The sequence below is a fragment of the Sceloporus occidentalis genome, unplaced genomic scaffold (genome assembly GCF_023333645.1).
Source record: "Sceloporus occidentalis isolate IW3139 unplaced genomic scaffold, rSceOcc1.0.p SCAF_6, whole genome shotgun sequence".
Classification (NCBI taxonomy): Eukaryota; Metazoa; Chordata; class Lepidosauria; order Squamata; family Phrynosomatidae; genus Sceloporus; species Sceloporus occidentalis.
The window spans coordinates 112,041,554-112,063,263 of record NW_028316986.1 but is presented as its reverse complement, the minus strand read 5'-3'; the positions used below and the strand labels follow the sequence as shown (position 1 = coordinate 112,063,263).

General features: G+C 38.9%; 1 protein-coding gene across 3 annotated transcripts in view; it reads right to left on the bottom strand.

Moving 5' to 3' along the window:
• The window catches only part of USP45 (ubiquitin specific peptidase 45), an 80,936-nt gene that overhangs the window by 40,205 nt on the left and 19,021 nt on the right, over positions 1 to 21,710 (bottom strand). For all 3 annotated transcript variants that reach the window (XM_089530684.1, XM_089530685.1, XM_089530687.1), the window contains 4 exons: positions 18,120 to 18,220; positions 7,527 to 7,678; positions 4,472 to 4,567; positions 2,296 to 2,426 (listed from right to left, as the gene is read on the bottom strand). In XM_089530684.1, the coding sequence (XP_089386810.1) occupies positions 2,296 to 2,426; positions 4,472 to 4,567; positions 7,527 to 7,678; positions 18,120 to 18,220 (480 nt within the window). The remainder of the gene's footprint in view (positions 1 to 2,295; positions 2,427 to 4,471; positions 4,568 to 7,526; positions 7,679 to 18,119; positions 18,221 to 21,710) is intronic.

Below are 21,710 nucleotides of genomic sequence, written 5' to 3'. Positions count from 1 at the left end.
AAGCTCATACCTCTGTCAGAAAAGAGAAAATATTAATCTGGCATGGCTTGTTTTTGAGAACCCCTGCTGGCTCTTGGTAATCACAGCATTCCTTTCAAAGTTCTCACAGTCTGACTTTCAAATATGTAATCTGTTCTGGATCTTTTCCTGCTATTGACATCAAGTTGACAGGTTGATAGTTCTTTGTTTCCAGCTTTTTGCTTTTTAGAAGATGGGGACAACATCTGCCCTCCTCCAATCTGGTAAGGCCTGTCTTGTTCTTTGAGAATTCTCTAATATTATTGTCAGTGAGTCTGAGATTATATCCACGAGTTCCTTTAGTGCCCTTGGATATAGTTCACCAGTTCCTGGGATTTACTTATTTATTTATATCCTGCTTTCTTCCCATATGGGACCCAATGTGCCTAATATCATATGTTAAAACAATATAGCTAAAAACAATCTGGAAAACAAAACGTCCAGGATCATTTTCCATGTTGCATTCTGCTCCTATAGTCAAATAGTCTTGACTGCTTTAAGAGTAGCTAGGTATTCCTATACCAGGTGACACCTGGTGCAGGAACGCCACTGAGTTTAGGCATTCGGTCTCTAAAAAGTTCACCATTACTGCAGTAGTGCATGACCTCAAAACACATTTTCTCTGCAGTAACAGTGAACCTTTTAGAGACCGAGTGCCTAAACTCAGTGGCATTCATGTCTAGTGCAGGGGGGGGGGACTTCTGGGGGTTCTCGGGGCAGGACCTCTGGGAACACTGTGTTCACCCTCTCTCTTCCTGACAAATGAAACTTTTTTTAACCAAGTCCACAGAAGTCATTCCCCCATCATCAAGTGAGAGGCAAGACCATATCTTCCCATATGAACCAGCTAGAGCCCTAAAATCCTTGGGAGAAGGCTTTCTCTCACCATCACAAGCTCACTTTTCTAGGAAACGAGAGAGAGCCTTCTTGGTGCCTGCTACCAACCTGTGGAACTCCCTTCCATGGGAGGCTAGACTGGCCCCCTCCTTGCTGGCCATTCACCGGCAAGTAAAAACATTCCTATGCAAGAAGGCTTTTTAAAATCAGGGCAGGGTCTTTTGGGTGGGGAGCCAAAAGAGAAAGGTTTGCTACATGACCAGAAGTCTGCCTATGCAATGTTGGATTTACTCACTGATTCCTATTTCTGTTTAACTTTCTAAGTGGGGAGAGTGCAGTCATAAAATTTTCCCTTATTTGTTTAGCACCAATGCAAAAGCAAACGTATGAAGATTAATCCATCTTTGCACTCCTTGGCATACTTACTCACAAGTAAGTCCCACTGGGCTCAATGGGGCTTACACCCAAGTAAGTATACACAGAATTAGTTCTAGAAGAAAAACAGTGGCCTATATTAAGCGGTCATGTTTATGCAGATAACCCTCAGATATGATCAAGAAAAGGAACCAAATTCCTCTTCTGCCTAGTGGATGAATTGCTTATTCACTGCCTAGGAGCTAATGATTTTTCTAAGCCACAAGAACTACCTATGTATTTGGAAGGGGAAAAGATACAGTATAGTTATCACCACATTGTGCATGTGTGTGTGCCTTCAAGTTGCCTGTTGACTTACGGTGACTCCATGAATTTCATAGGGTTTTCTTAGGCAAGGAAAATTCAGAGGTGGTTTTGACAGTTCCTTCCTTTGAAATATATTACAGTATCCTAAAGAAAATCTTGCTCAGAAACACTGAAGCACCAGAATAATTACAACAAAAACAACAAGCTGCATTTTTGTGAGCACACCAAGCAGAAGAAGCACCACCTTCCTACTTATCCTAATCCACACAATATTGCCATAATACCTGGCTTCACAATATCGTCAACTGAAAAATTACTCAGCCATAACAAATGAAAGCATTATTTATGTCCTCTTAGTACATAATGTTGTGTGAGCCACTAACTCTCTAGATAAGTCAAAAGTCTACATCCCTAATATTCAAAATAGTGGAAAATAAACAGAAGGGCCCTGTAGCTATGCACACAATCTGTCTTAGCAAAACGTCTGACAGCTGCAACACTAACAAAATTAACAGTGGATGAATTAGTACCAGACGCTAAACAGTTGCTATGGAAAGAATCATAAATTTCTTTTTTGTTCCTTAATAACTATATAAAAAAATCTTAACACTATTAACTTGCAGTTTCATTTTAAAATCATGCATCACAATGTACTTCCATTGATCTAAATATAATGGATAATATTACATTAAATATTTCAGATTTAATGTGCAGATATCACCCCTGTGAAATCTGCTACTGACATGAAGTTACCCTTACTTTTGACAGAGCTGGCTGAAAAGAACTTTGGGAGAAAGAGGTCCTTTTCCCATTTCTTTCATGCTGTGAAGGAACAGGAACATAGCTGAAGTCAGTGACCCAGGACTGGAAAGGTTCACTACCAAAGGGTCCTTTGAGATCAAATGAAATACAATATTTTAATATGCAATGCTTCTCTCAATAATTAAGAAAGTAAATTTAAAAGTTGGTGAAATTTCTAATCAAAGTGGTGCCTTCCTTGGGAAAAAACCCGCACAGCTTGAGTGTCAGAAAAACAATTTGCAGTTTTCTGTTTTTAAAATAGTCTATTATTTTACTTGAGCACTGTATATGTGGTGACAATTATGAAAGAGTGAAAGAAAACAAGAACAAAGCAAGATTTATCACACTTCATACCAAATGACATCACACAGGCTCAAAACAGAGGGCAGATGAGAGCAGCTTCCGGCCACTCTAGGTGCATGGCATTTAAGTGATGCACGCTCCTGGAGCAGCTGGAAGCCACACCAGGGTTGTACCAGGGCTGCCTAAGGTGCCCAAAACCAGCCCTAAAAGGAGCAGATATTTTCCGGTCCTTTCTGCCGTCCATTTGGGACTGCAGCAGCAGGCAGCGTCAGGACCACTGTGTGTGGTCACTGCGGTCCCAGGGTGGTTGGGGCGTGACTTCTTTCTGCTTGTCTGTTTCTCTCACAGAATATCATACTGTAATGCACTCTACATGGGGCTACCCTTGTGCATTGTTCGGAAACTTCAATTAGTCCAGATTAGTCACTAGGAAATCTAGAGGTGATCATATAACACCAATTTTAAAATCTCTTCACTGGCTGCCTAATAGTTTTCCAGGCACAGTGTTGGTGATGACCTTTAAAGCCCTTCATGGCTTAGGTCCAGCCTACTTGCGGGATCGCCTTCTTCCATATAATCTGCCTCCTGCACTTAGGTCCTCTGGGAAAAATTTACTACAGGCAACAAAGACCAGGATGACTGCAGTTACCCAGAGGGCCTTTTCATCTGCTGCTCCCAAATTATGGAATGGCCTACCAGAGGAGATCCAACATATTACCAGCCTTGATGGCTTTCAAAAGGCTGTCAAGACAGATCTTTTCCAACAGGCCTTCCCTGAATAACTGATTCAGTCCCGTCCCCCCCACTGATATGGACTGTCCTAATGACTATCACATGATGTCCTGTTCTTGTTGTGATTGTTTTAATGATTTTAACTGTATTTTACTAGTCATTATTATGTTGTAATTATTATGTCGATTTGTTTTAAGGAGGGAGGGGACAGTGGGATTTATTTTACTGATGTAAGCCGCTTCGATCCTGTTGAAGAGGCGGGATAGAAATACATTTTATTATTACTATTATTATTATTATTACAGAAAAACATAATGTATTTAATTAAATATTTTATGTATGAAATATGTATGAAATACTTAACTTTGTTTTTCATGTAATAGTTCAGTCTAGGGTCATTTATTTCACACGAAGGGCAGACTGAGGTTTGCACGTTTCAATTTTGAAGTTTCTACTTTCCAGGAAAGCCTATAGAAACTGAGGGAGCTTACAAACTTAGAAGCATCCCACAGATGGAAAGGAGAACATCCTTTCTATGTATATTTGATACACTGGTTATGTGGATGGAAATCACATTCAAAGACAAAAACAGGAGCCACTAATTTCTCCTTCAACAGATTGTCATATAGCAACCACACTCTCTGAACAATGGTTCTATAGAACACTGTGAGTTAGGCGTAAAGTGCCCTTTCCAGGATCAGGACTTCTTCTGTTCACAGAATACTCTGAGATCCAGTAGATGCACCCACTAGAGGAGGGAAATAATTTTTGCAGGTTTCCCTTTTCTCATTCAGGCCCTTGTGCCATCTTTACAATTCTCCCCAAAGGTTCCCAAAGCCTCCCAAAGCAGTTTTCTTAGGGCCACAGCAAGAAGAAAGAATAAGCAAAATATTCTCTTCTTTCTCCTTTCCCTTCCCTCCAGTGGGAGCTTCCCATAAGAAGAGGTCTGCTGAAGAGAATTGCGGGCCCAGCAATCTGAAGTGTGGGATATAAATGTGACAGGAAAAAGTATTCACATTGCCATTTGCAATGCCCAGGCAATCCCATTGTTGTTCTTTGACTTTTTCTACAAAAAGCTGAGAACTCACTAAATGCTTACCAGTTGAGATGCTGGACTCTGACCAATTTTTAGCTTTGTTCCCTTTTCTTTCATTTCACACATTAATTCATTTAACATGTGTGTTTGTGCCAAGTTCTAATGGAAAAACAGAAAATGTTATAGATGACATTCATTTAATAACTGGAGTATCACAATAAATTGTTATTGACAGTGACTTTATATGTAACATACACAATCCCCTTCATGTGCTAGAAGACATAATGATAGTAGCATGAGCAAAACCCACAGTGATCCTGTAGATGAGCAAAGCACTTGCATATATCCAATGAGACTTTAGGGTTCTTCCTTTCATGTAAAACTTTCCATGCCACATTATAAAGTAGTCCTGAAATTCCTTTACACTTCATAATTAGCAAAAGCAGGGAACTGCCATTTTTTAAAGTTTAAATTGCACATCTAGAGTTATGATGCATTGGTTGGACTGAGAGGAAGGCTGCTTCCACACAAAGTCCACAAAAATTAGCACAGAATTAACACATTTTGTTTTCAGATCAAACAAACTAGTTCTCAAATTATTGTTCTTTAGATCCTTCCCAAAAGTATTTTTCTGTTCCTCCTAGGAACATGTTTATTCTGCTTTTTTTAAAGGAATCCCAACAGGTGTAGTTCACTTTAGTGCTCCAGCTGCATGACAAATGGTCTCTGCCATTAGCAAATCACAGTTTTCCTGAATGCAAATATTACAAGAAGCTTTTTATATTTTCATTCTTTTAACACTAGAAGAAACTAGAAGTGTACTAAAACACTGACACATTTTATTGAGTTCTGCTATGTTGTGGGAGACACAATGCAAAGGAGGGAAACCCCACACCTTCTCCCTAGCTTAATTTGTGTGGAACCATGGAATTTGGAAACCGCAGCTGATCCCTTTTCAGACTTGAAAAGTAGCAACACCTCTTGCTGCATTCAAAGTTCTGTGGCTCTATGCAAGTCAGTAAAGGCTTGAGAGAAGGCAACAGTCTTTTATGACACCGAGCCTCCAAAAGCTATGCAAATCAGCCAGCTGTTTAACAATTTTCTACAGCATTGTTAACAATAAACCCCATCCCTCATGAAATACTATAGGAGCACAACCTGGAAAATAAAAAGTATTCTTAGGCCCAAAACAGACTGTAGAAATAATCCAGTTGCAGTTGCAGAGACTGCTGCAACTGCCCTGGCTCAGTACTAGGAAATCCTGGGAACTGTAGTTTATTGTGGCACCAGAGCTCACTGAAATAAGAAGGCTAAATATCTCACAAAGCTATCGTTCCCTGAATTCCCTAGCATTGAGCCAGGGTTCTTAAAGTTGTTTCATACTTGATTATATTTGCAATGTGTTTTGGATCATAGGTTACATTACAGTCAGCCCTCTAATTCCATGGATTTTTTATGCACAGTTTCAAGCATCCACGGCTTTAAAATATTTTAAATATTTTAAATATAAATCCCCCCCCAAAAAAAAAACCCCAACCAAACATTGATTATGCCATTTTATATAAGGGTCACCATTTTACTATGCCATTGTATTTAATGGGACGTGAGCATATTCTAAATAGATACAAATTCCAAATAGCAAACCTTGATTTTACCATTTTATATAAGGGACACCGTTTCACTATGCAATTGTATTTAACAGGCTTTAGCATCCACGGATTTTGATATCCATGGGGGGGGTCCTGGAACCAAGCCCCATCAGCTACAAAGGGCCCACTGTATTTCTAATTCAGCCTAAACATGGTAGTACCAAAACAATCCACTGTTATGTAACTTGACTAGATTTTTTTGAAGATATATCTGTATACATTCCTTATAAATATGACAGTGGGGAAACCTGGAACCAAACTCAAGAAGATACCAAGGGCCCAGTGTATTTGCATTGCAGGTCAGTAACTTGGAAAGCTGTTTTGGGGATGTGGTTCTAACCCTTTCTCCACCTCCTCTGCTTCCCATTAGAAAAGTGCCATCAAAACGTACGATTAGAAACATGACATCTCCATTTTTATCTTCATCATGTGAACGGTAACTGCTGTTAACTATGTTAAAGGAAATATAGTACCATACCATGCAAGATAGAGCGAGTGTTTTCCATTTACAAAGAAAAACTGGAACAGTGATGACCTAGCAATGTTAAGGAAACCCAGCATGGAAGCAGCGGAGGAGTACTGTATATACTCATGTATACGTTTAGAAATTTATGGACAAAAAATTGACACCAAAAACCTGAGTAGCCTTATCCATGGGCCGATGTAAGTACTGTATTTTGACTCTTATTTTAAAAAGGAATTATACTCTGGTGAAAGACACAGAGTGTGAAATCTGTCCTGGTAGCACTAATTCCTCTACTCTCTCATCCATCCAGCCTTTAGGGTGAGCACAAATAGTTATGCCTGCTGGAATTTGTAAGGTTTTGGCATTGTTTTCCTTTGCTTTGTCCTTTACTTTCTTTGTTACATGCCCCAAAGTTTTACCCTCAACTTATCCACGGATCGTATCAAAATCCATCATTTTGGTCCCAAAATTTACCCTCGACTTATACACGTGGTCAGCTTACAGTTGAGTATATACAGTAATCCCCTTTGTTTCTCTTTTAAATGAGTAAAATGGAATTTAGTGTGACATCAACTACACACTGTATATGCATTCTATGCTGTGCTATGATGACATAATATGAGATTGTAGGATAGTCCCAAGATCCTATATGATAACATACACGTGTGCTATATTTATTTCAGGTAAAATGAGTACTGTACTCCACAAAAATCCTTTGAATCAACAGTGGTAACATCTGGTCTTCAAAGGCCTATCCTTAAAGAAGACCGAGGGAGACAAAAAAATTTCTAGATATAGTGTGAAATTCTTGAAAGTATTAGGTAAGATCTCAGAAATCAGGATGAAGCTGTTCTGAGAAGCCAATATTACAAAGAATTACTCACAGCCCTATCGAAGTTTTTATCTGCTAGTTTTTGAACCTGGGAAAAGGAGGTATGCAACCATAGGTCTTGCATCTTTGTCACAGTCAAATTTCAGAATATGGGAAGATATTTAATCTTACCTGCATGACAGCATTAAAGAAGCATGTATTTCCTAAATTATTAATGCCTTTGACTGGAACAGATAGCCAGCTGGAACTGACGCCTTTCCCCTTTAATATATCGCTTGCTTCTTTTTTTTCTTCATGTAGCCATATAACTTTTGAGGGTGAACCTTTAATGGGACAAGAACAGGATCAGTGGCTACTATGTACTTATGAAATTAATATAGAAAGATGAAATAATGAAGACTGTGAACACTTATTAAAGAAAGCCAACTTAAGAATGACAACACACTCCTAAGAACACGCTCTTCCACAGATCTGCAAACATCTAAAATTATAAGGCAATAAGTACTCAGATTCTGACTACCAAACCTTTCTATGACAAGAATATATATGAATGTTATGGTGCATACATGAAATTTAGGTTCTATTCTTATGTAGATACAATACCCAGGATCCAAAAAAATTTCAGGTCTAAGGAAACTTTAGACCTCTGTTTCTTCAACAGGAGAAACAGTTTATAATATGACATGGGATCAGGCATATCAAAAAAATGTAGACTATACTGGTACATGTATCTTCAATATGCTTAAGTCTCTCTTTAGTCCCATGCAACAATGACAGTGGAATAGAATCATATGTGACAGAGGTCTAGCTGCATAGTTTCATGTTCTTTCTAGATATTCGCGGATCATATTACTAAAGGGCCAAAAAACACAGAGCTTTTCATATGTTATTAAAAGGTACATTAAGCATTGCTAATTACTGTTTCCAAATAATGCATTAGCCATTGCTCATTATTTCAAGAGCACTGTGTTAGTAATCAATTCCTGGTTACATTATGATCGACAACAACACCACACTTAAAAATAGGAAAATGATTAAAAATTCCTCCAAATGACCCTACCAAACACAAAAATATTACTTATTAAAACAGAAAAAATTAATGATATTTCTGGTAATGTTACTTCTAAAAAAAAGTGTCTTTATTAACCCCCTCCCAAATTAATATATTTCCTGAGAGAAAAAATCAAAAGGCTGTATCGCACGCAAATATAGCAAATATACAAGCCAATTTCTCTGTCTCACAATGCCTCAGGTGTTTCTCTGAAGTGCACAACTTGGCTTCATTTTTCAAGATGGGTATCGCTACTGGCATCTATGGCTCATAGAAGCATGGGTACTCTGTGCTCCAAAGGCATTTGTGACTAATTCAGCTGCGCTCAATTTTTCATCTTAATTTTTTTAAAGAAAAAGCAACACACCATTATTTTCTGTGTGCCAACACATAAACTGAAGGACTACAGTGAAGCCAATATTTTCTAATCTAGACACTTTTTGGTATCACTCCAATAATTCACAGTCAAATTCACACACCCAGTTTTTAGCCCTTTGCAATATATATATATTGATTGATTGATTGATTGATTGATTGACTCTAAGAAATGAATGCATAGTGCAGGGAAGAGCATTATTTTCTCAAAAAGTCAAAAGTAACACTCAGATTCAGGATCCAGACTGCACTTACTACCCATCAAAACCAATGTAGCCAATTAGTAATTTATTGATTTCAACAAAAGACATGTTCAGTTAAGAGCCTGGATCCAGCATTTGGGTTTTTATTTTTTATTTTTATATTTTTTATGTTCAGGAGAAATACAACATTCTCCTCCATCAGCTGATTACCACACTGTGTAATGTGGGGCACCCAACCTCTTATGAAACTTGTAAATTGCAGAGGATACCCCATTCCTAGTTTTAGAAAGTCAAGTTTTATTTTTTTACAAAAAAAAGTTTCAGTGATGCGGCAATGAGAATTATGCAGCAAAAACCTATCCATGCTTACTAAAAGGTAAGCCCCATCAAATTCTATTAGTCCAGTGTGGGAAGCATGATAAATGTTGCACTACAACTCTCAGCAGTTCCAATCAACATAGTCAATAGTGAGGAATACTGAGAGTTGCAGTTCAATATAATCTAGAAGACCACATGATTCCACCACTGAATTATAGGCATGTACTGGTTTTCAACCTTCTCTTCCTGCCCACAAGTTTGCAAGCATTCAAATCACATCTTCAACTGCTAGAGGAGTGTCACACTGGCCCCTATAACATACCTGTGCATTGGACTGTGGATCTGTTAAATTCAAGCAAAAAGCAAAAGGAGACTACTATTTGTTTTAAACCAGTAAAATTCAATATATTTAATAAATTATAATATAATGTGCTACCAGTACATCATCCTTGTATTTTCCTATTTGCCTTATTGCTTAAATAGATACAGGGCAGTGAAGTTAGACAGCCATTAACTTGTAGCCTAGAGGTAATGAGAAGACTTGAGACATACTATTTAGCCTAGATTTCTACTAGCAACTTTCATATTGTCATGGCTGCTGTACTAAATATGAACATTACTGACATCTGCAGCATTTCAAGTATTGATTAACAATGCATGTCAATGTGAACAAGTTATGGACTTAATGGATGCCAAGAGCTGCTCTGCTACAATCTACATTTTGACATATAAATTCATATATTTGTCCTAATGAGTTACATACTAAGGACTCATTAAGTGTTCTTGAGAAATAACTAAACAGACCTATTTGCATTAATAGAACTCTCATGCCAAAAGATTTCTCTATGCATTACGCTTAGATATGTGCATCCTCTCTCGAAAAATAAGGTTGTGGGAGAATTATAATTAAATTGGAGGGGGAGAGAAAGCAAACATAGTTAAAATACCTATTATATTTGACATCAGATTGTTGACATAATCTGCATGCCTTCCACTCAAGACATATTTTTAAAAATTATGCCTGGGTCTGTAATTCCACCCCCACTCCTTCAAGCTCATAATGATACGGAACACTTCCTAGTCCACTAATGCAAGCCAGTGAAAACCAAACTAAGAATGCCAGGAGATTCTGTGGATGCCTCATCTGTTACTTTCCCCCATTACTGTACATAAAGATAACATGCCTCAACTGCACAATTCATATATTCTTGGCAAAGCACAAGCACTTTACTTCATGCATGAAAATGTGTGTCCTTTTTCCTAACCAGGGGTAATCTCTATGCCTGGGAAACTCACCATCCATATGAAACATTCCAAAGATATTTAACAAGTGCTGTGGCTGCTTGACTATTTTTACCATCAAGTTCATAAGCAAGTTAAGAATTCAGCTCTTCTGAAAGTAATAAAGACAACACAGCAATATGGCTTGCTCAAAATATTTTGTTGCCTAAGGAAAATAACAAAATGACATCTCTCTCTCCCCACCTCTAATTCATGTACAGAAGCCTTCTGAACTGGCAACTTAATATTACTTCAACATTGACACAGGGATTTCTTCTTCCACCACACCTGGCGGCTGCAGGCATACCACACACTCCTGCTATTCCCCTCCCTTAGCATGTGCTGTTTGAGGCAGCTGCCTCACTTAGGCCTGTTACAGACAGCCAAAATAAAGCTGCTTCGAGTCACAGTGGAGCCCTAAGGACTAGAGCGTGGCTTTGGTGTGGCTTCTGGACTCTTAGGACGCATGCATCATTGAAACACCATACCTCCACTGTGACTCGAAGCAGCTTTATTTTGGCTGTCTGTAACAGGCCTTAGCCTACTTGCAGGGTTGGCTCCTGCACAACAGCAGTGCAGTCCACATGAACTATGCTCTGTTTACTTTCCATCAATGCACAACTAAATTATTAACAACATCAGGAAACTGAAGCATGTGTTGTCCAAGAATGCAAATTAGCGACACCTTCCATGGCATAAGACATATAGGATATCCAGAGAAATACACTGGTAATGGGGGAAAAGAAATCTTTATTATAGCTATGTCTCACCCAAATGGAGGCAGGCAATGAATTTTATCCTACCTCAATGATAAGTGTATGGGTTAGGAAGTAGGCTCAGGATTACGAAAGCTCGTGTTACCAACTTCTATCTTTCAGTTAGTCTCAAAGGTGCTACAAGATGCCTTGGATATGTTCCTTCTCTTTCCCCACTTCATTTTATTCTCAAAAACTAACCCTATGGGATTAGGTTAGGCTAAAAGATCATCTGTTTCATCATTACCCAATGAGTTATGTGGCAGAGCACAGATCTAAACCTACGTTAGTTTTAAATCCAATATCAATCCACTGTACCATATTGGTTCTCATCTTTAAAAAATGAATTAAAGCAGAGGGCATTTACACTTAAAAATGTATAAACAGATTGGTTACTTTTTTCTTTAAAAACCAAAATTATGTACATAATTTGCATATTGGATTGCCACAGTTGTTGCATTTCTCCATTGGCATTCAACAACATCTGGGCCAACATCTTAAAGTAAACAATGCTCACAAGGCCATCTGGACAAAACTGCGGGCAAAAATTAAAGCAGAAGCATATGGAAAAGCAGATTTTTCTCTCCCCTTCAGCAGTGCAGGATGACAAATGTCAAACCTAGATCTGTCCACGCTTCACTGTGTTATGCTTTGCAGCACCACCTGGCTCTCCTTGCACAGCCACCAAATATGGACAGCACTGCCACAGCGGACCATATCTGCAGGGCAAACTCAATAAAAGCATTTCATTTCATGGTTAAATGACAGCTTCACACAAGTAGCAAGGTTCTGTTTACTGAATCTTGAATGTGAATCACTGAGGAGGAAAAAATAAAACAAAACACACACACACACACACACACATGCAAATAAACAGTAAACAGGACAGTTTTGTTGCTAGAGATGAATGCTCACAGAATTACAGAATACAAGAAGCCATAATTATACATATGAATAGCTCATTACATTAAGAAGGACAGAAATATTAACAAAATGGTATTTTATTAGTTCTTAAAAATCCAATCCACAATTCAAGATACAATCCTAAACACAGTTTCCTGGGAGAAGGAACACTTTGAACATTGTGGGACTTGCTGGTAAGTAAATTTTCAAAAGACTGAATTGTCCAGGTAAGCTGAAATCTATGGAGGTCACCTAATCAAAGCTATAATTCTATTCACAGTAACTTTTGAGTAAGTTCCATTGGAACTGTTTTGAAAAGCAACGCATGAGTTCAGACTGTTCAGCCAACTATCAAAGGAAATGAAATTTATGCTCATCATCTTAGCTAGTCTCTGCACAGAAAGTACTGCTTTTAATAAACATGATAAATATGTACATCTGGCCCTCAGTATTGGCGAACTAGCTATCCACTGATTGGAGAATCCAGTGATGACCCTGCCCCATTATTGTCAATGGCGGCATGTGCATGCGGCCATGCCAATGCAGTCACATACATATCATGCGCCATTGGCTATAATGGGACTTGAGGTCCCACGATTTTTCCTATTCGGGGGCGTATCCATAAAAGAAACCCCTAAAATATAGAGGGCCAATCTCAGAGACCGCCTCTTCCCATACAATCCTCCCCGCACTCTCCGGTCCTCTGGGAGGAACTTGTTGCAGCCTCAAAAATCGAGGCTTGCGGCGACCTCCCGGAGGGCTTTCTCTGATATCGCCCCTAGGCTCTGGAACGGCCTGCCGGATGAGATCCGTCAATTAACATCTTTGGACAGCTTCAAAAAGGCTGTCAAGACGGATCTCTTCAGGCAGGCCTTCCCAGACTGAAATATCCCGGCCTCAGGATCTTAGGATTTCCCCCTCCTCAGTAATGTCTCCAAAGCCCCCTTTTCTTTAGAACTGAAGTTGCAGTGGTTTATTGGTTGGTATTATTTTGTTTAATTTATTGTTATTTTAACTAGTTATTGTGGTTTTAAATTAGATATGTTGTTTAATTACTTTTTAAGGGGGGAGGGAAATAAACTGTTTTTATGCTGTATGTTATTTTAATGCTGTAAACCGCCCGGATTGGTTCGCCACAGGGCGGTATATAAATAAAAATTTATTATTATTATATTATATATATTATTATACATATTCATCATTCATTAGACCTCTGATGACCTTGTAGCATTGATTGGCCCAGGTTTGTTTATTCTCTTCCCTGACCTATTTTATAAACCTATTTAAAATTCACAGTGGGAAATATCAAACACAAGGATGCTTGCTCATGCACTCCCCACTGCAACCTCTGTGAAGCCCCCAATGCCTCTCTGAAATGTCTAGAGACCCCAAGAAAAGGCCGGACAGGTGAGGTTGGCAAGACTGTATTGTATATAAGTTCCACTATGTTCTGCAGACCCAAGTAAACTTGGCATAGGATCACAACTTCTGTTTAACTTCTCCTGTCCTATTCTTCTGTATTCAGTGTTGCTGGATGGAGGAGTCAATGCTTTTAACCCAAGCATCTTTTCCTACAGCCTGCTCTGTTGACTTAACAAACATACAAGTTTGAAGTGTGCTTGACATTCATTTATTCTGTGAATTCCTTGAAAGATTCTTCGTTTTGAAAGATGGTATGGAAATATTTTAAGTAATAAATAAATAAATCATGTTAAATGTACTAAGGGTTTTGTGTGTATGCATGCACATAGATGTAAGTGCACACACACACATATGCTTCCCACATTCTTGTTAAAACAGAAAGTCAACAAGATGAACAGATGGTATACCATGTTAAAATCCAAAAATTTTGCTGTTTTGCTTTCATCTAGGATTCTAGGCAGTATATTTGTACTTCTTTTTTCTGCAAAAATATTACAAAACCACAGAACGATTTCCAAGGTCAAGACTTTTCTGTTGTCTATTCCTCCAGCAATCCAGCTGCAGGGTTACATGATACAAAGCAATCATTCCTTTTCACTACATTCACATCATGCCACCATTACAAATATACTGTGATAGCCACTGTTTTTTTCTAGAAAACTGAGCTAGCTTTTTTTATCTGAATTTAAAGAAAAATTAAGCGACCATTCTGTTCTTGTATGATTGCTTGAAGGCTTATGTGACAAATTTTCCATTCATTATCATAGCATAATCCATGACAAAGACTGCAAACTGCTGTTTTAATTATAGGGCTCTGACAGAATAAAAAGACATTGCCCAAAACTATGAAATACTGACAGATTTTCCAAGACTGTAGATACTGTACAAGAAAAGTCCTTAGTCTATAAAATATTTAATACTTTTCAATCATCTGTCTTCATCCTCTTCATCTGGGTGACCTACATATCATATTGCATATTTCTTAAATTAGAAGTGTTCACAGAGGAGAATATACAATTGAAATACTCCTTAAGGGAAACAGTTTATCTGAAGAAATTCTTATTTTGTATTCCCCTCTTTGCATATCTGAAGCGCCATTTGCACACCAGAAGATCAAAAACTTGTCTTCCTATTAGGTGAAAGAAAAATATGCAGGGAAAATAATCCATATTAGTTTTATATCTAGTGATCAAATCCACCCATACTTCTAATTTACTTCTCTCCTAGAAAACAGATAGACAAAAGCATGAGTATTCAGCATGGTTGCTGTGTCCTAAATGTGTGTTAAGTTCATATGAAACTCACAAATGGGCCATCATGACAATAATGCACCTACTTTGTCTATTAAATGCCACATAATGGTTTGACAACCTTTTCCAGAAAACTAGGTTCTGCTGGGTGATTACTCCTCAAAAAACATTTGCTTTATTTTTCCAAGTTATGCCACACAAAATATGTTAATAGAGTAGAAAAAAGAAGGCAAAAATAAGATAGGAGGAAGAAGAAAGGAGAGCACACACATTGCTGGGCAGGGTAAATCATAAGATCAGATATGAAATCCACACAGCTGCAAGCATTCTTTTGGGAATCCCACACTTGGGTTCATCTCAAATGTTTAATGTAATTCCCCAGGCCAGTCATGCAAAAGTAATATAATTTGAACACTTCTGCAGCTGAAGTTGAATATAAACTGCTAAATGAAAAAGCAGGCATCCTGCTACCAGGCTAATTTTTCAAATCTATACCAACAACAAGCATTTTACTTCTGTTTTTCCCAGTGTATTCACTAGGAAATCTGGGCTTCCTTTCACAATATAGTTGTCTTTTTACTAAATGTAATCACAATTAAACTGAATAAACATGCCATCTTTACATCTCATATGCACCTTAAGTACAATTCCAAGAAGGACATTTCCACATAAAAATTGTATGCAAATGGCCACAATTTTCTAGCAAACATACACATCATCATAATGCAAAATTTTAATTTACTTTAGAAAAAAGAACCAATGTCCATGTATCTAAAACAGTATTTTTCCCCTCTTCTATGAGAACCCCCCCCCACCCCCACTATTCACAAATGACAAGCGGGTGAATAAAAAAAGAGACCAAAGGATAAAAAGAAAAAAGGTGATGGAGCCATATGGAAATAGAAGTCCCTGTCAAATGATTACTTGTGTTGCTAGTCTCACCCAGCACTAAATTTCCTATGTTTAATTCCTGTGAAAATCAGCAACATTAAACATAACCAACTGGAATTTTTAATTATTTGAACAGGAAGAGAAACATGCTTTGGTTATTAGGCAAAGAATCTATTTGCATGCACACATGACAAAATAAATCTATATCAAATAGAAAGTAAAATCTTTAGATGATCAGCCTTTTAAATCTATAATTTTAAAAAACCTATTCATTTTCTAACAAAGGTGTCACTGATCTTTCATTTTAGATCAGGTTGACTGAGCAACCTGTCAATTTTTACATTTCAATTACTTTCAACCTCTACACATTTGGTCAATTCTGTTGAAATCAGTGGAACATACTTTGGAGAAAACCTACATGAGATTGTATTATAAGGTCTCTATAATAGAGAAGTGAAGCAGATGGCCCCAAAGGACCATGGTGAGACCACTGTTTCTGCTGGAACCTCAGCAACTGCACACATCCAGCCCTGATCCAGGCCACCGCTGCATTCCTGAACTGAGCTGCTGAAAGGAGCAGCTTTCAGCCACTCCTGTTCTTCTGGGTTTGGCGGCCACAGCGCAGCTTCTGGCCACATTTGGGGCATGTGGCACCTAAATGCCATGCCCCCAATGCAGGCCAGCAGTAGTCCTTTTGGTCCATCTGTTTTAGGTCTAATTAACTGTGTCTTATTGGTTACTAATTTGTTGCGTTTTTTCCTAGGGTGAAACTGTTTAAGCTACCCCTAAAAGCTCTGTGTGTCCTTCAAACCTACTTGCACACAGGCAGTCCAACCCTAAAATCAAGATATACTCTTGAATTATTCAGTGGAAGATCACTATTTGCACTGCACATGGTCCCTATGTACTAAAAATGGTATGCCAAGGTTATTCTATTTCCTGAGCACTAATTGTGTTTTTGTGTGCCTGGATTACACTCCATGCCAGTATCACCCTTGATCCCTCAGGACCTTCTCACAGGACGTTAACAGGAGAACTTACTTAACCTTCCATTTTGAAGCCAAGCCCTCCCTCCAGTCCATCTGCCTTGGTCCAGGCCTTGGAGGTAGAGAGGAACTGCTGGACCTCTTACCCTTTCCCTCCACCGCTCCCTTCTCCTTCTGTGTCATGTCTTTTTAGACTGTAAGCCCGAGGGCAGGGAACCGTCTAACTAAAAAGATTGCATGTACAGCGCTGTGTAAATTTACAGCGCTTCATAAATAAAGGTTAATAAAATAATAATAATAATAATAATAATAATAATAATAATAATAATAATACACCATTTATGAAAATTTTATTTTGGGCATAATAGTGACACTGTCACTTAAGATCCTCTTTAGAGTCTATGACTTAAATCTTTAGTGATTTAAGCATGCATAAGTGCTTCTTTTCTCTTTTTGGATGGGGATCGAAGGCCTTTGTACTTTGCATTCTTGCCTTTACACTTTGCAAAAGCCTCCTATTGATTGTTAAGCCCTAGTAAGGACTGCTGCTTTTCCTTATCATGGGAAAGGGAAGCAGTTCAAACCATTAAGATCTAATTGCTCCTGGGATAAGAAAAAACTGGGTACATTTCATTTCAGAGTGTACTCTTATTTCTTTTCCCTCCCAAGCTGAAACAAGTCACTTTTGTATGGTCTGAATCATCTCCCACCTTCCTTCCTTACTGATGGGTTACAACAGCAGGGAATACTCCTGGGGCTGGATAGCTGCCAAGAGGTGAGAGGACACAGAACTGTGCATGCAGAGTTGTGTGCACACATAGGATCTTAGTCTATAATTCATCCTATAACATGACGTTCAAGAAACCACACCTTGGAACCTCTAATCAATGTACACATTAATCACTATGCAATGACTTGTGAATAAATCAGCCCAAATCTGTCTACAAATGACATCTACTTACTATCCTAAAGGTAATTCAGAAACTTGTTTGATAATCTGTTGAAGTGTTGTCAGCCACACTGTTGCTGAGTGCCTGCAAGTTGTCTCCAACTTATGATGACCCTAAGGACAACCTATCCTCAGGGGGTTTTCTTGGCACAATTTGTTTAGAGGGAGACTGCCTTTTCCTTCCTCTGGGGCTGCTGAGTGGGGATTTGAACCCTGGTCTCCAGAATTATAGTCACACGATCAAACCACTACAGCAAGGTGGCTCAAAACTAGGGACTCCTAAAGGCCATTCTGGTCCCTGAATCTCATAACACTAACATTTTTAAACAGGAAGAGGATATCAATTTCAGACCCACATAAAATTTCTTGAGGTAACTTACTTGATTCATTTCTAGCAACATGTCTTTGGAGGAAATCAACTATCTGTGCCAAAGCCTTCTTGTTACAGTGTGTTGACAGCTCTTCATTACATTCATAACACCTAAAACAAGCATTTCAATATTATAATAACTAATCTCAAGACAATGATCAAATTCTTACTGTACTATTCAAGTACTGTGATTTCTTATCTGAAAAGAAAGGTACAGGAGCTACCATTACATGAACTGCATCTTACTATCTCTATATGAGCTACAATGTACAACTGCTATAAAAGAAGAGGTGTCTTAGGTCAGTGCTGCTCAAGGCGATGATCCCTCGACCAATTTATTGGTACCTGGCAAGTTTCCAGGAGAGAATAAAGCAATTATAGCTAACAGGCAAAAATATGGTTCCAGTACTTGACACAATGGGGAAAAAATAATTGCCAGACTTTCATATCCATTTTGTTCTCCCTAAAAATATGTTGCAATATTTTTTCTTACACTAAAGTAACTTTCAATGTACTGCTCATACTATGAGCCAATCTGCATGCCATGCTAAATCACAGTTAATACATCTCAAAATGAGGCACAGGAGATTTATAATCTGATCACCCAAATCTATTTCTTTGGCTGAAAGCAGCAATCGGAAGGCATTATTCGGATTGGATCCATATTGCTGACATACTGGTAACTTTTTTAAAAAAAAACTTTCCTCACACTGTCTCTCCAAGTTAAATCCTCTCCAAGAGATTTGGCATGGTGGACAGGGGTGGATAAATGGATAGAAAGCAGTGGGAGATAGGATTGAAACCCTCTGCCCACATAACTGTCTCTCCCAATGCTACTTCATTCCAAAAGTATAGGGGTTGGGAGACCAGATTATGAATCTGGTGTGAATTTGACCATAATTGGCAATGTTTTATCTACTTTGGCAGAAGCTGAATTACTGCTTGGAGAACTCTAGCAATTCAACTTTGACCAAAGTCTAGAAAATACAGATGCTCTTTTATATAAACAGTGCATCCCACATTGCTCCAGTAAATCTGACAGATTCACAGGAAGCCACATAAAGTTATGAGAAAGATGGAAAGGGTTTATTCCTTCCCCACTCCAGACACAGCTATGTACTTCCCTTGCTTGGCACAGCTGTCTCAAGGTAGGGATCAGGAGCTGACATCAGTAGTGAAACTAAGGTCTGATCCCTAGAGACGACACACAGGTCAGTGTGGATGAAGTGTGGCCCCCTAAGGTAATTTTTGTGACTGCTCCAGTCCTCTCAAACTCCCCTAGACTGCTCTTTTTTAGATTGATACCACAATTGGACACAATGAAGTAGCTTTTTAGAGTTTACACTGTAACTGTCATCCCATATGGTCCAAATAGTGTAGCAGTTCCACATGCAGAACTACATTATAATTCCCCATTCACTGACCTCCCCATCACCAGTCCTACTGTGGAGTCACTATAGCCATTTGGTGCTTTTTTTTAGAGTGGTGGGGGATTGGAAAAGCATGTGGCTATGTTCCTGTAGCCAGATGCAAAATTATTATATCTTCCACTGAGGTCTGCAGGATTCTTCTGGAAGTCTCAGCAAATGACGTAATCAGTTTACATCTGGTCACAGAGACATAAAACAAAACCCTGCTCTAATTTTGCCCTCCACACCCAGTATGGCTGGGGTGTGGCTGCAGTGACTCTATGGTAGATCAGGAATGTGGTCTGGATGGTGCAGAGGGAGGAAGGAAATACCACCTTCCACAATGACCAAAAAGAGGTATATAGTCAGCCTTCCACATTCGTGGCTTTGACACTTGTGGTTTTGATAATTCACGAGGTCAAGGCCGTATGCATTTGCTTTCCTCCTTCTCCTGCCTCCTGGGCTTTTCCCCTCTGGAAAAAAAAACCAGGAGGGAGGGAACAGCCAGGAAGGGGACATGCACCAACCCTGGCTCTTTCCCATTCAGATTGCTGCCATCTCCAGGCAGCAATCCAACCAGGAAAGGGCAGATGAGGATCCATCCTCCCATACCCCTTTCCCAGTTGGACTGCTGCCTGGGGAAAGCCATCCAACAAGGAAAGGGGCAGGGAGCCAGTTAAAGGGACAGGAGGGTGGGGGAAGAAGATGAGCACGCGCACCCGCTCCTCTTCCCCCACCCACCTGTCCCTTTAACCGGCTTCAGCATGGAAGGAGGGGGAGTTATTTACGGTTCTTCCACGTTCGTGGGGGTCTTGTTCCCTTAACTCCCACGAATGTGGAAAGCCAACTGTATGCAGGCATAAAATGGACTTATATGTCTATATGCTACTAACAAGAGAGCAATAGCAATAGTAAGTACATTTCTATACCGCTTATCAGGGAACTAGCACTCCCTACGCGGTTTACAATGTGTAAGTCAATTGCCCCCAACAAGCTGGGTACACATTTTACCACCCTACGAAAGGATGCAAGGCTAAGTGGACCTTGCAGCCCTCTAGAATCGTTATTACAATGTTGTGGCTGCAGTACCAGCATTTAACCACTGCACCATCAGGGCTCCTTATACATCCATCTGGGTAAAGTATAATCTCTCAATTCCCATCTTCCATTTAAATATAAAAGCAAACCCTTGTAGAAACCAAGATAAAAAGCAAAATGTGCAGCCACTAATTTGCCCATTTAATATATATACACACACACACACACACACACACACACACACACACACACACAATATATTTAGGTAAACAACCAGCTAACTCCCATAGCCTATGTATGTTTTTGGACAATGAATGAAGTCATAACAATGGATGATGCACCCTCTGTTTGAAGAAGAACTTCCTGGTTCATTTTAAAGATTAAATTTCTTCCTTGAGAATTGACAGCTTTACAATTAAAGACACACAGAAATTCAGAACTTTACTGTAACTGTGATCAGGCAAAATGTGTCTCCTAAAAAGAAAAATAAATGGTTGTTTTTTTAAAAAATATATCTATATTTTTGTTTTATTTAAAAACTCAGACTGTTTCCTCCATTTATGACATTTTTAAAATTACTATGCCAATGCATGCAGTGATAAAACCCATATTGCCAGAGGCAGCTGTTACAGCCTTATTGGAGGAAGCAGAACTGCCCCTGCCAAGAAGTCCACTGTTATACCTATTTTGTTGTGAGGAGAGTTGTATGAGAACCATGCAGTGTGATACATTTGTTATTCAATTTCCTAGTGTATTGGGATTTTGTAGGGGAATACAATGGGCACTGTGAAGTTAATTGCAGCAAACATGTGATTTATTAGGGGAAAGTTACAGCTATTATATCTATGTGTATACAGTCGGCCTTTGGTATGCACTGGGGTTTGGTTCCAGGGCTCCTTGTGGCCACCAAAATCCGTGGATGTTTAAGTCCCATTAAATACAATGGATAGGATAATGGTGACCCTTACATAATTTGCAAAACCAAGGTTTGCTTTTGGGAATTTATATATATATATATTAATATTTTCAAGCCGCGGATGCTTGAATCCGTGGATAAAGAATCTGTGGATATGGAGGTCTGACTATATATAAATTGACTACAACCCTCAACTGGAAACCTCCTTCTCCAACATTCCATTTCAAGACTCCAACCC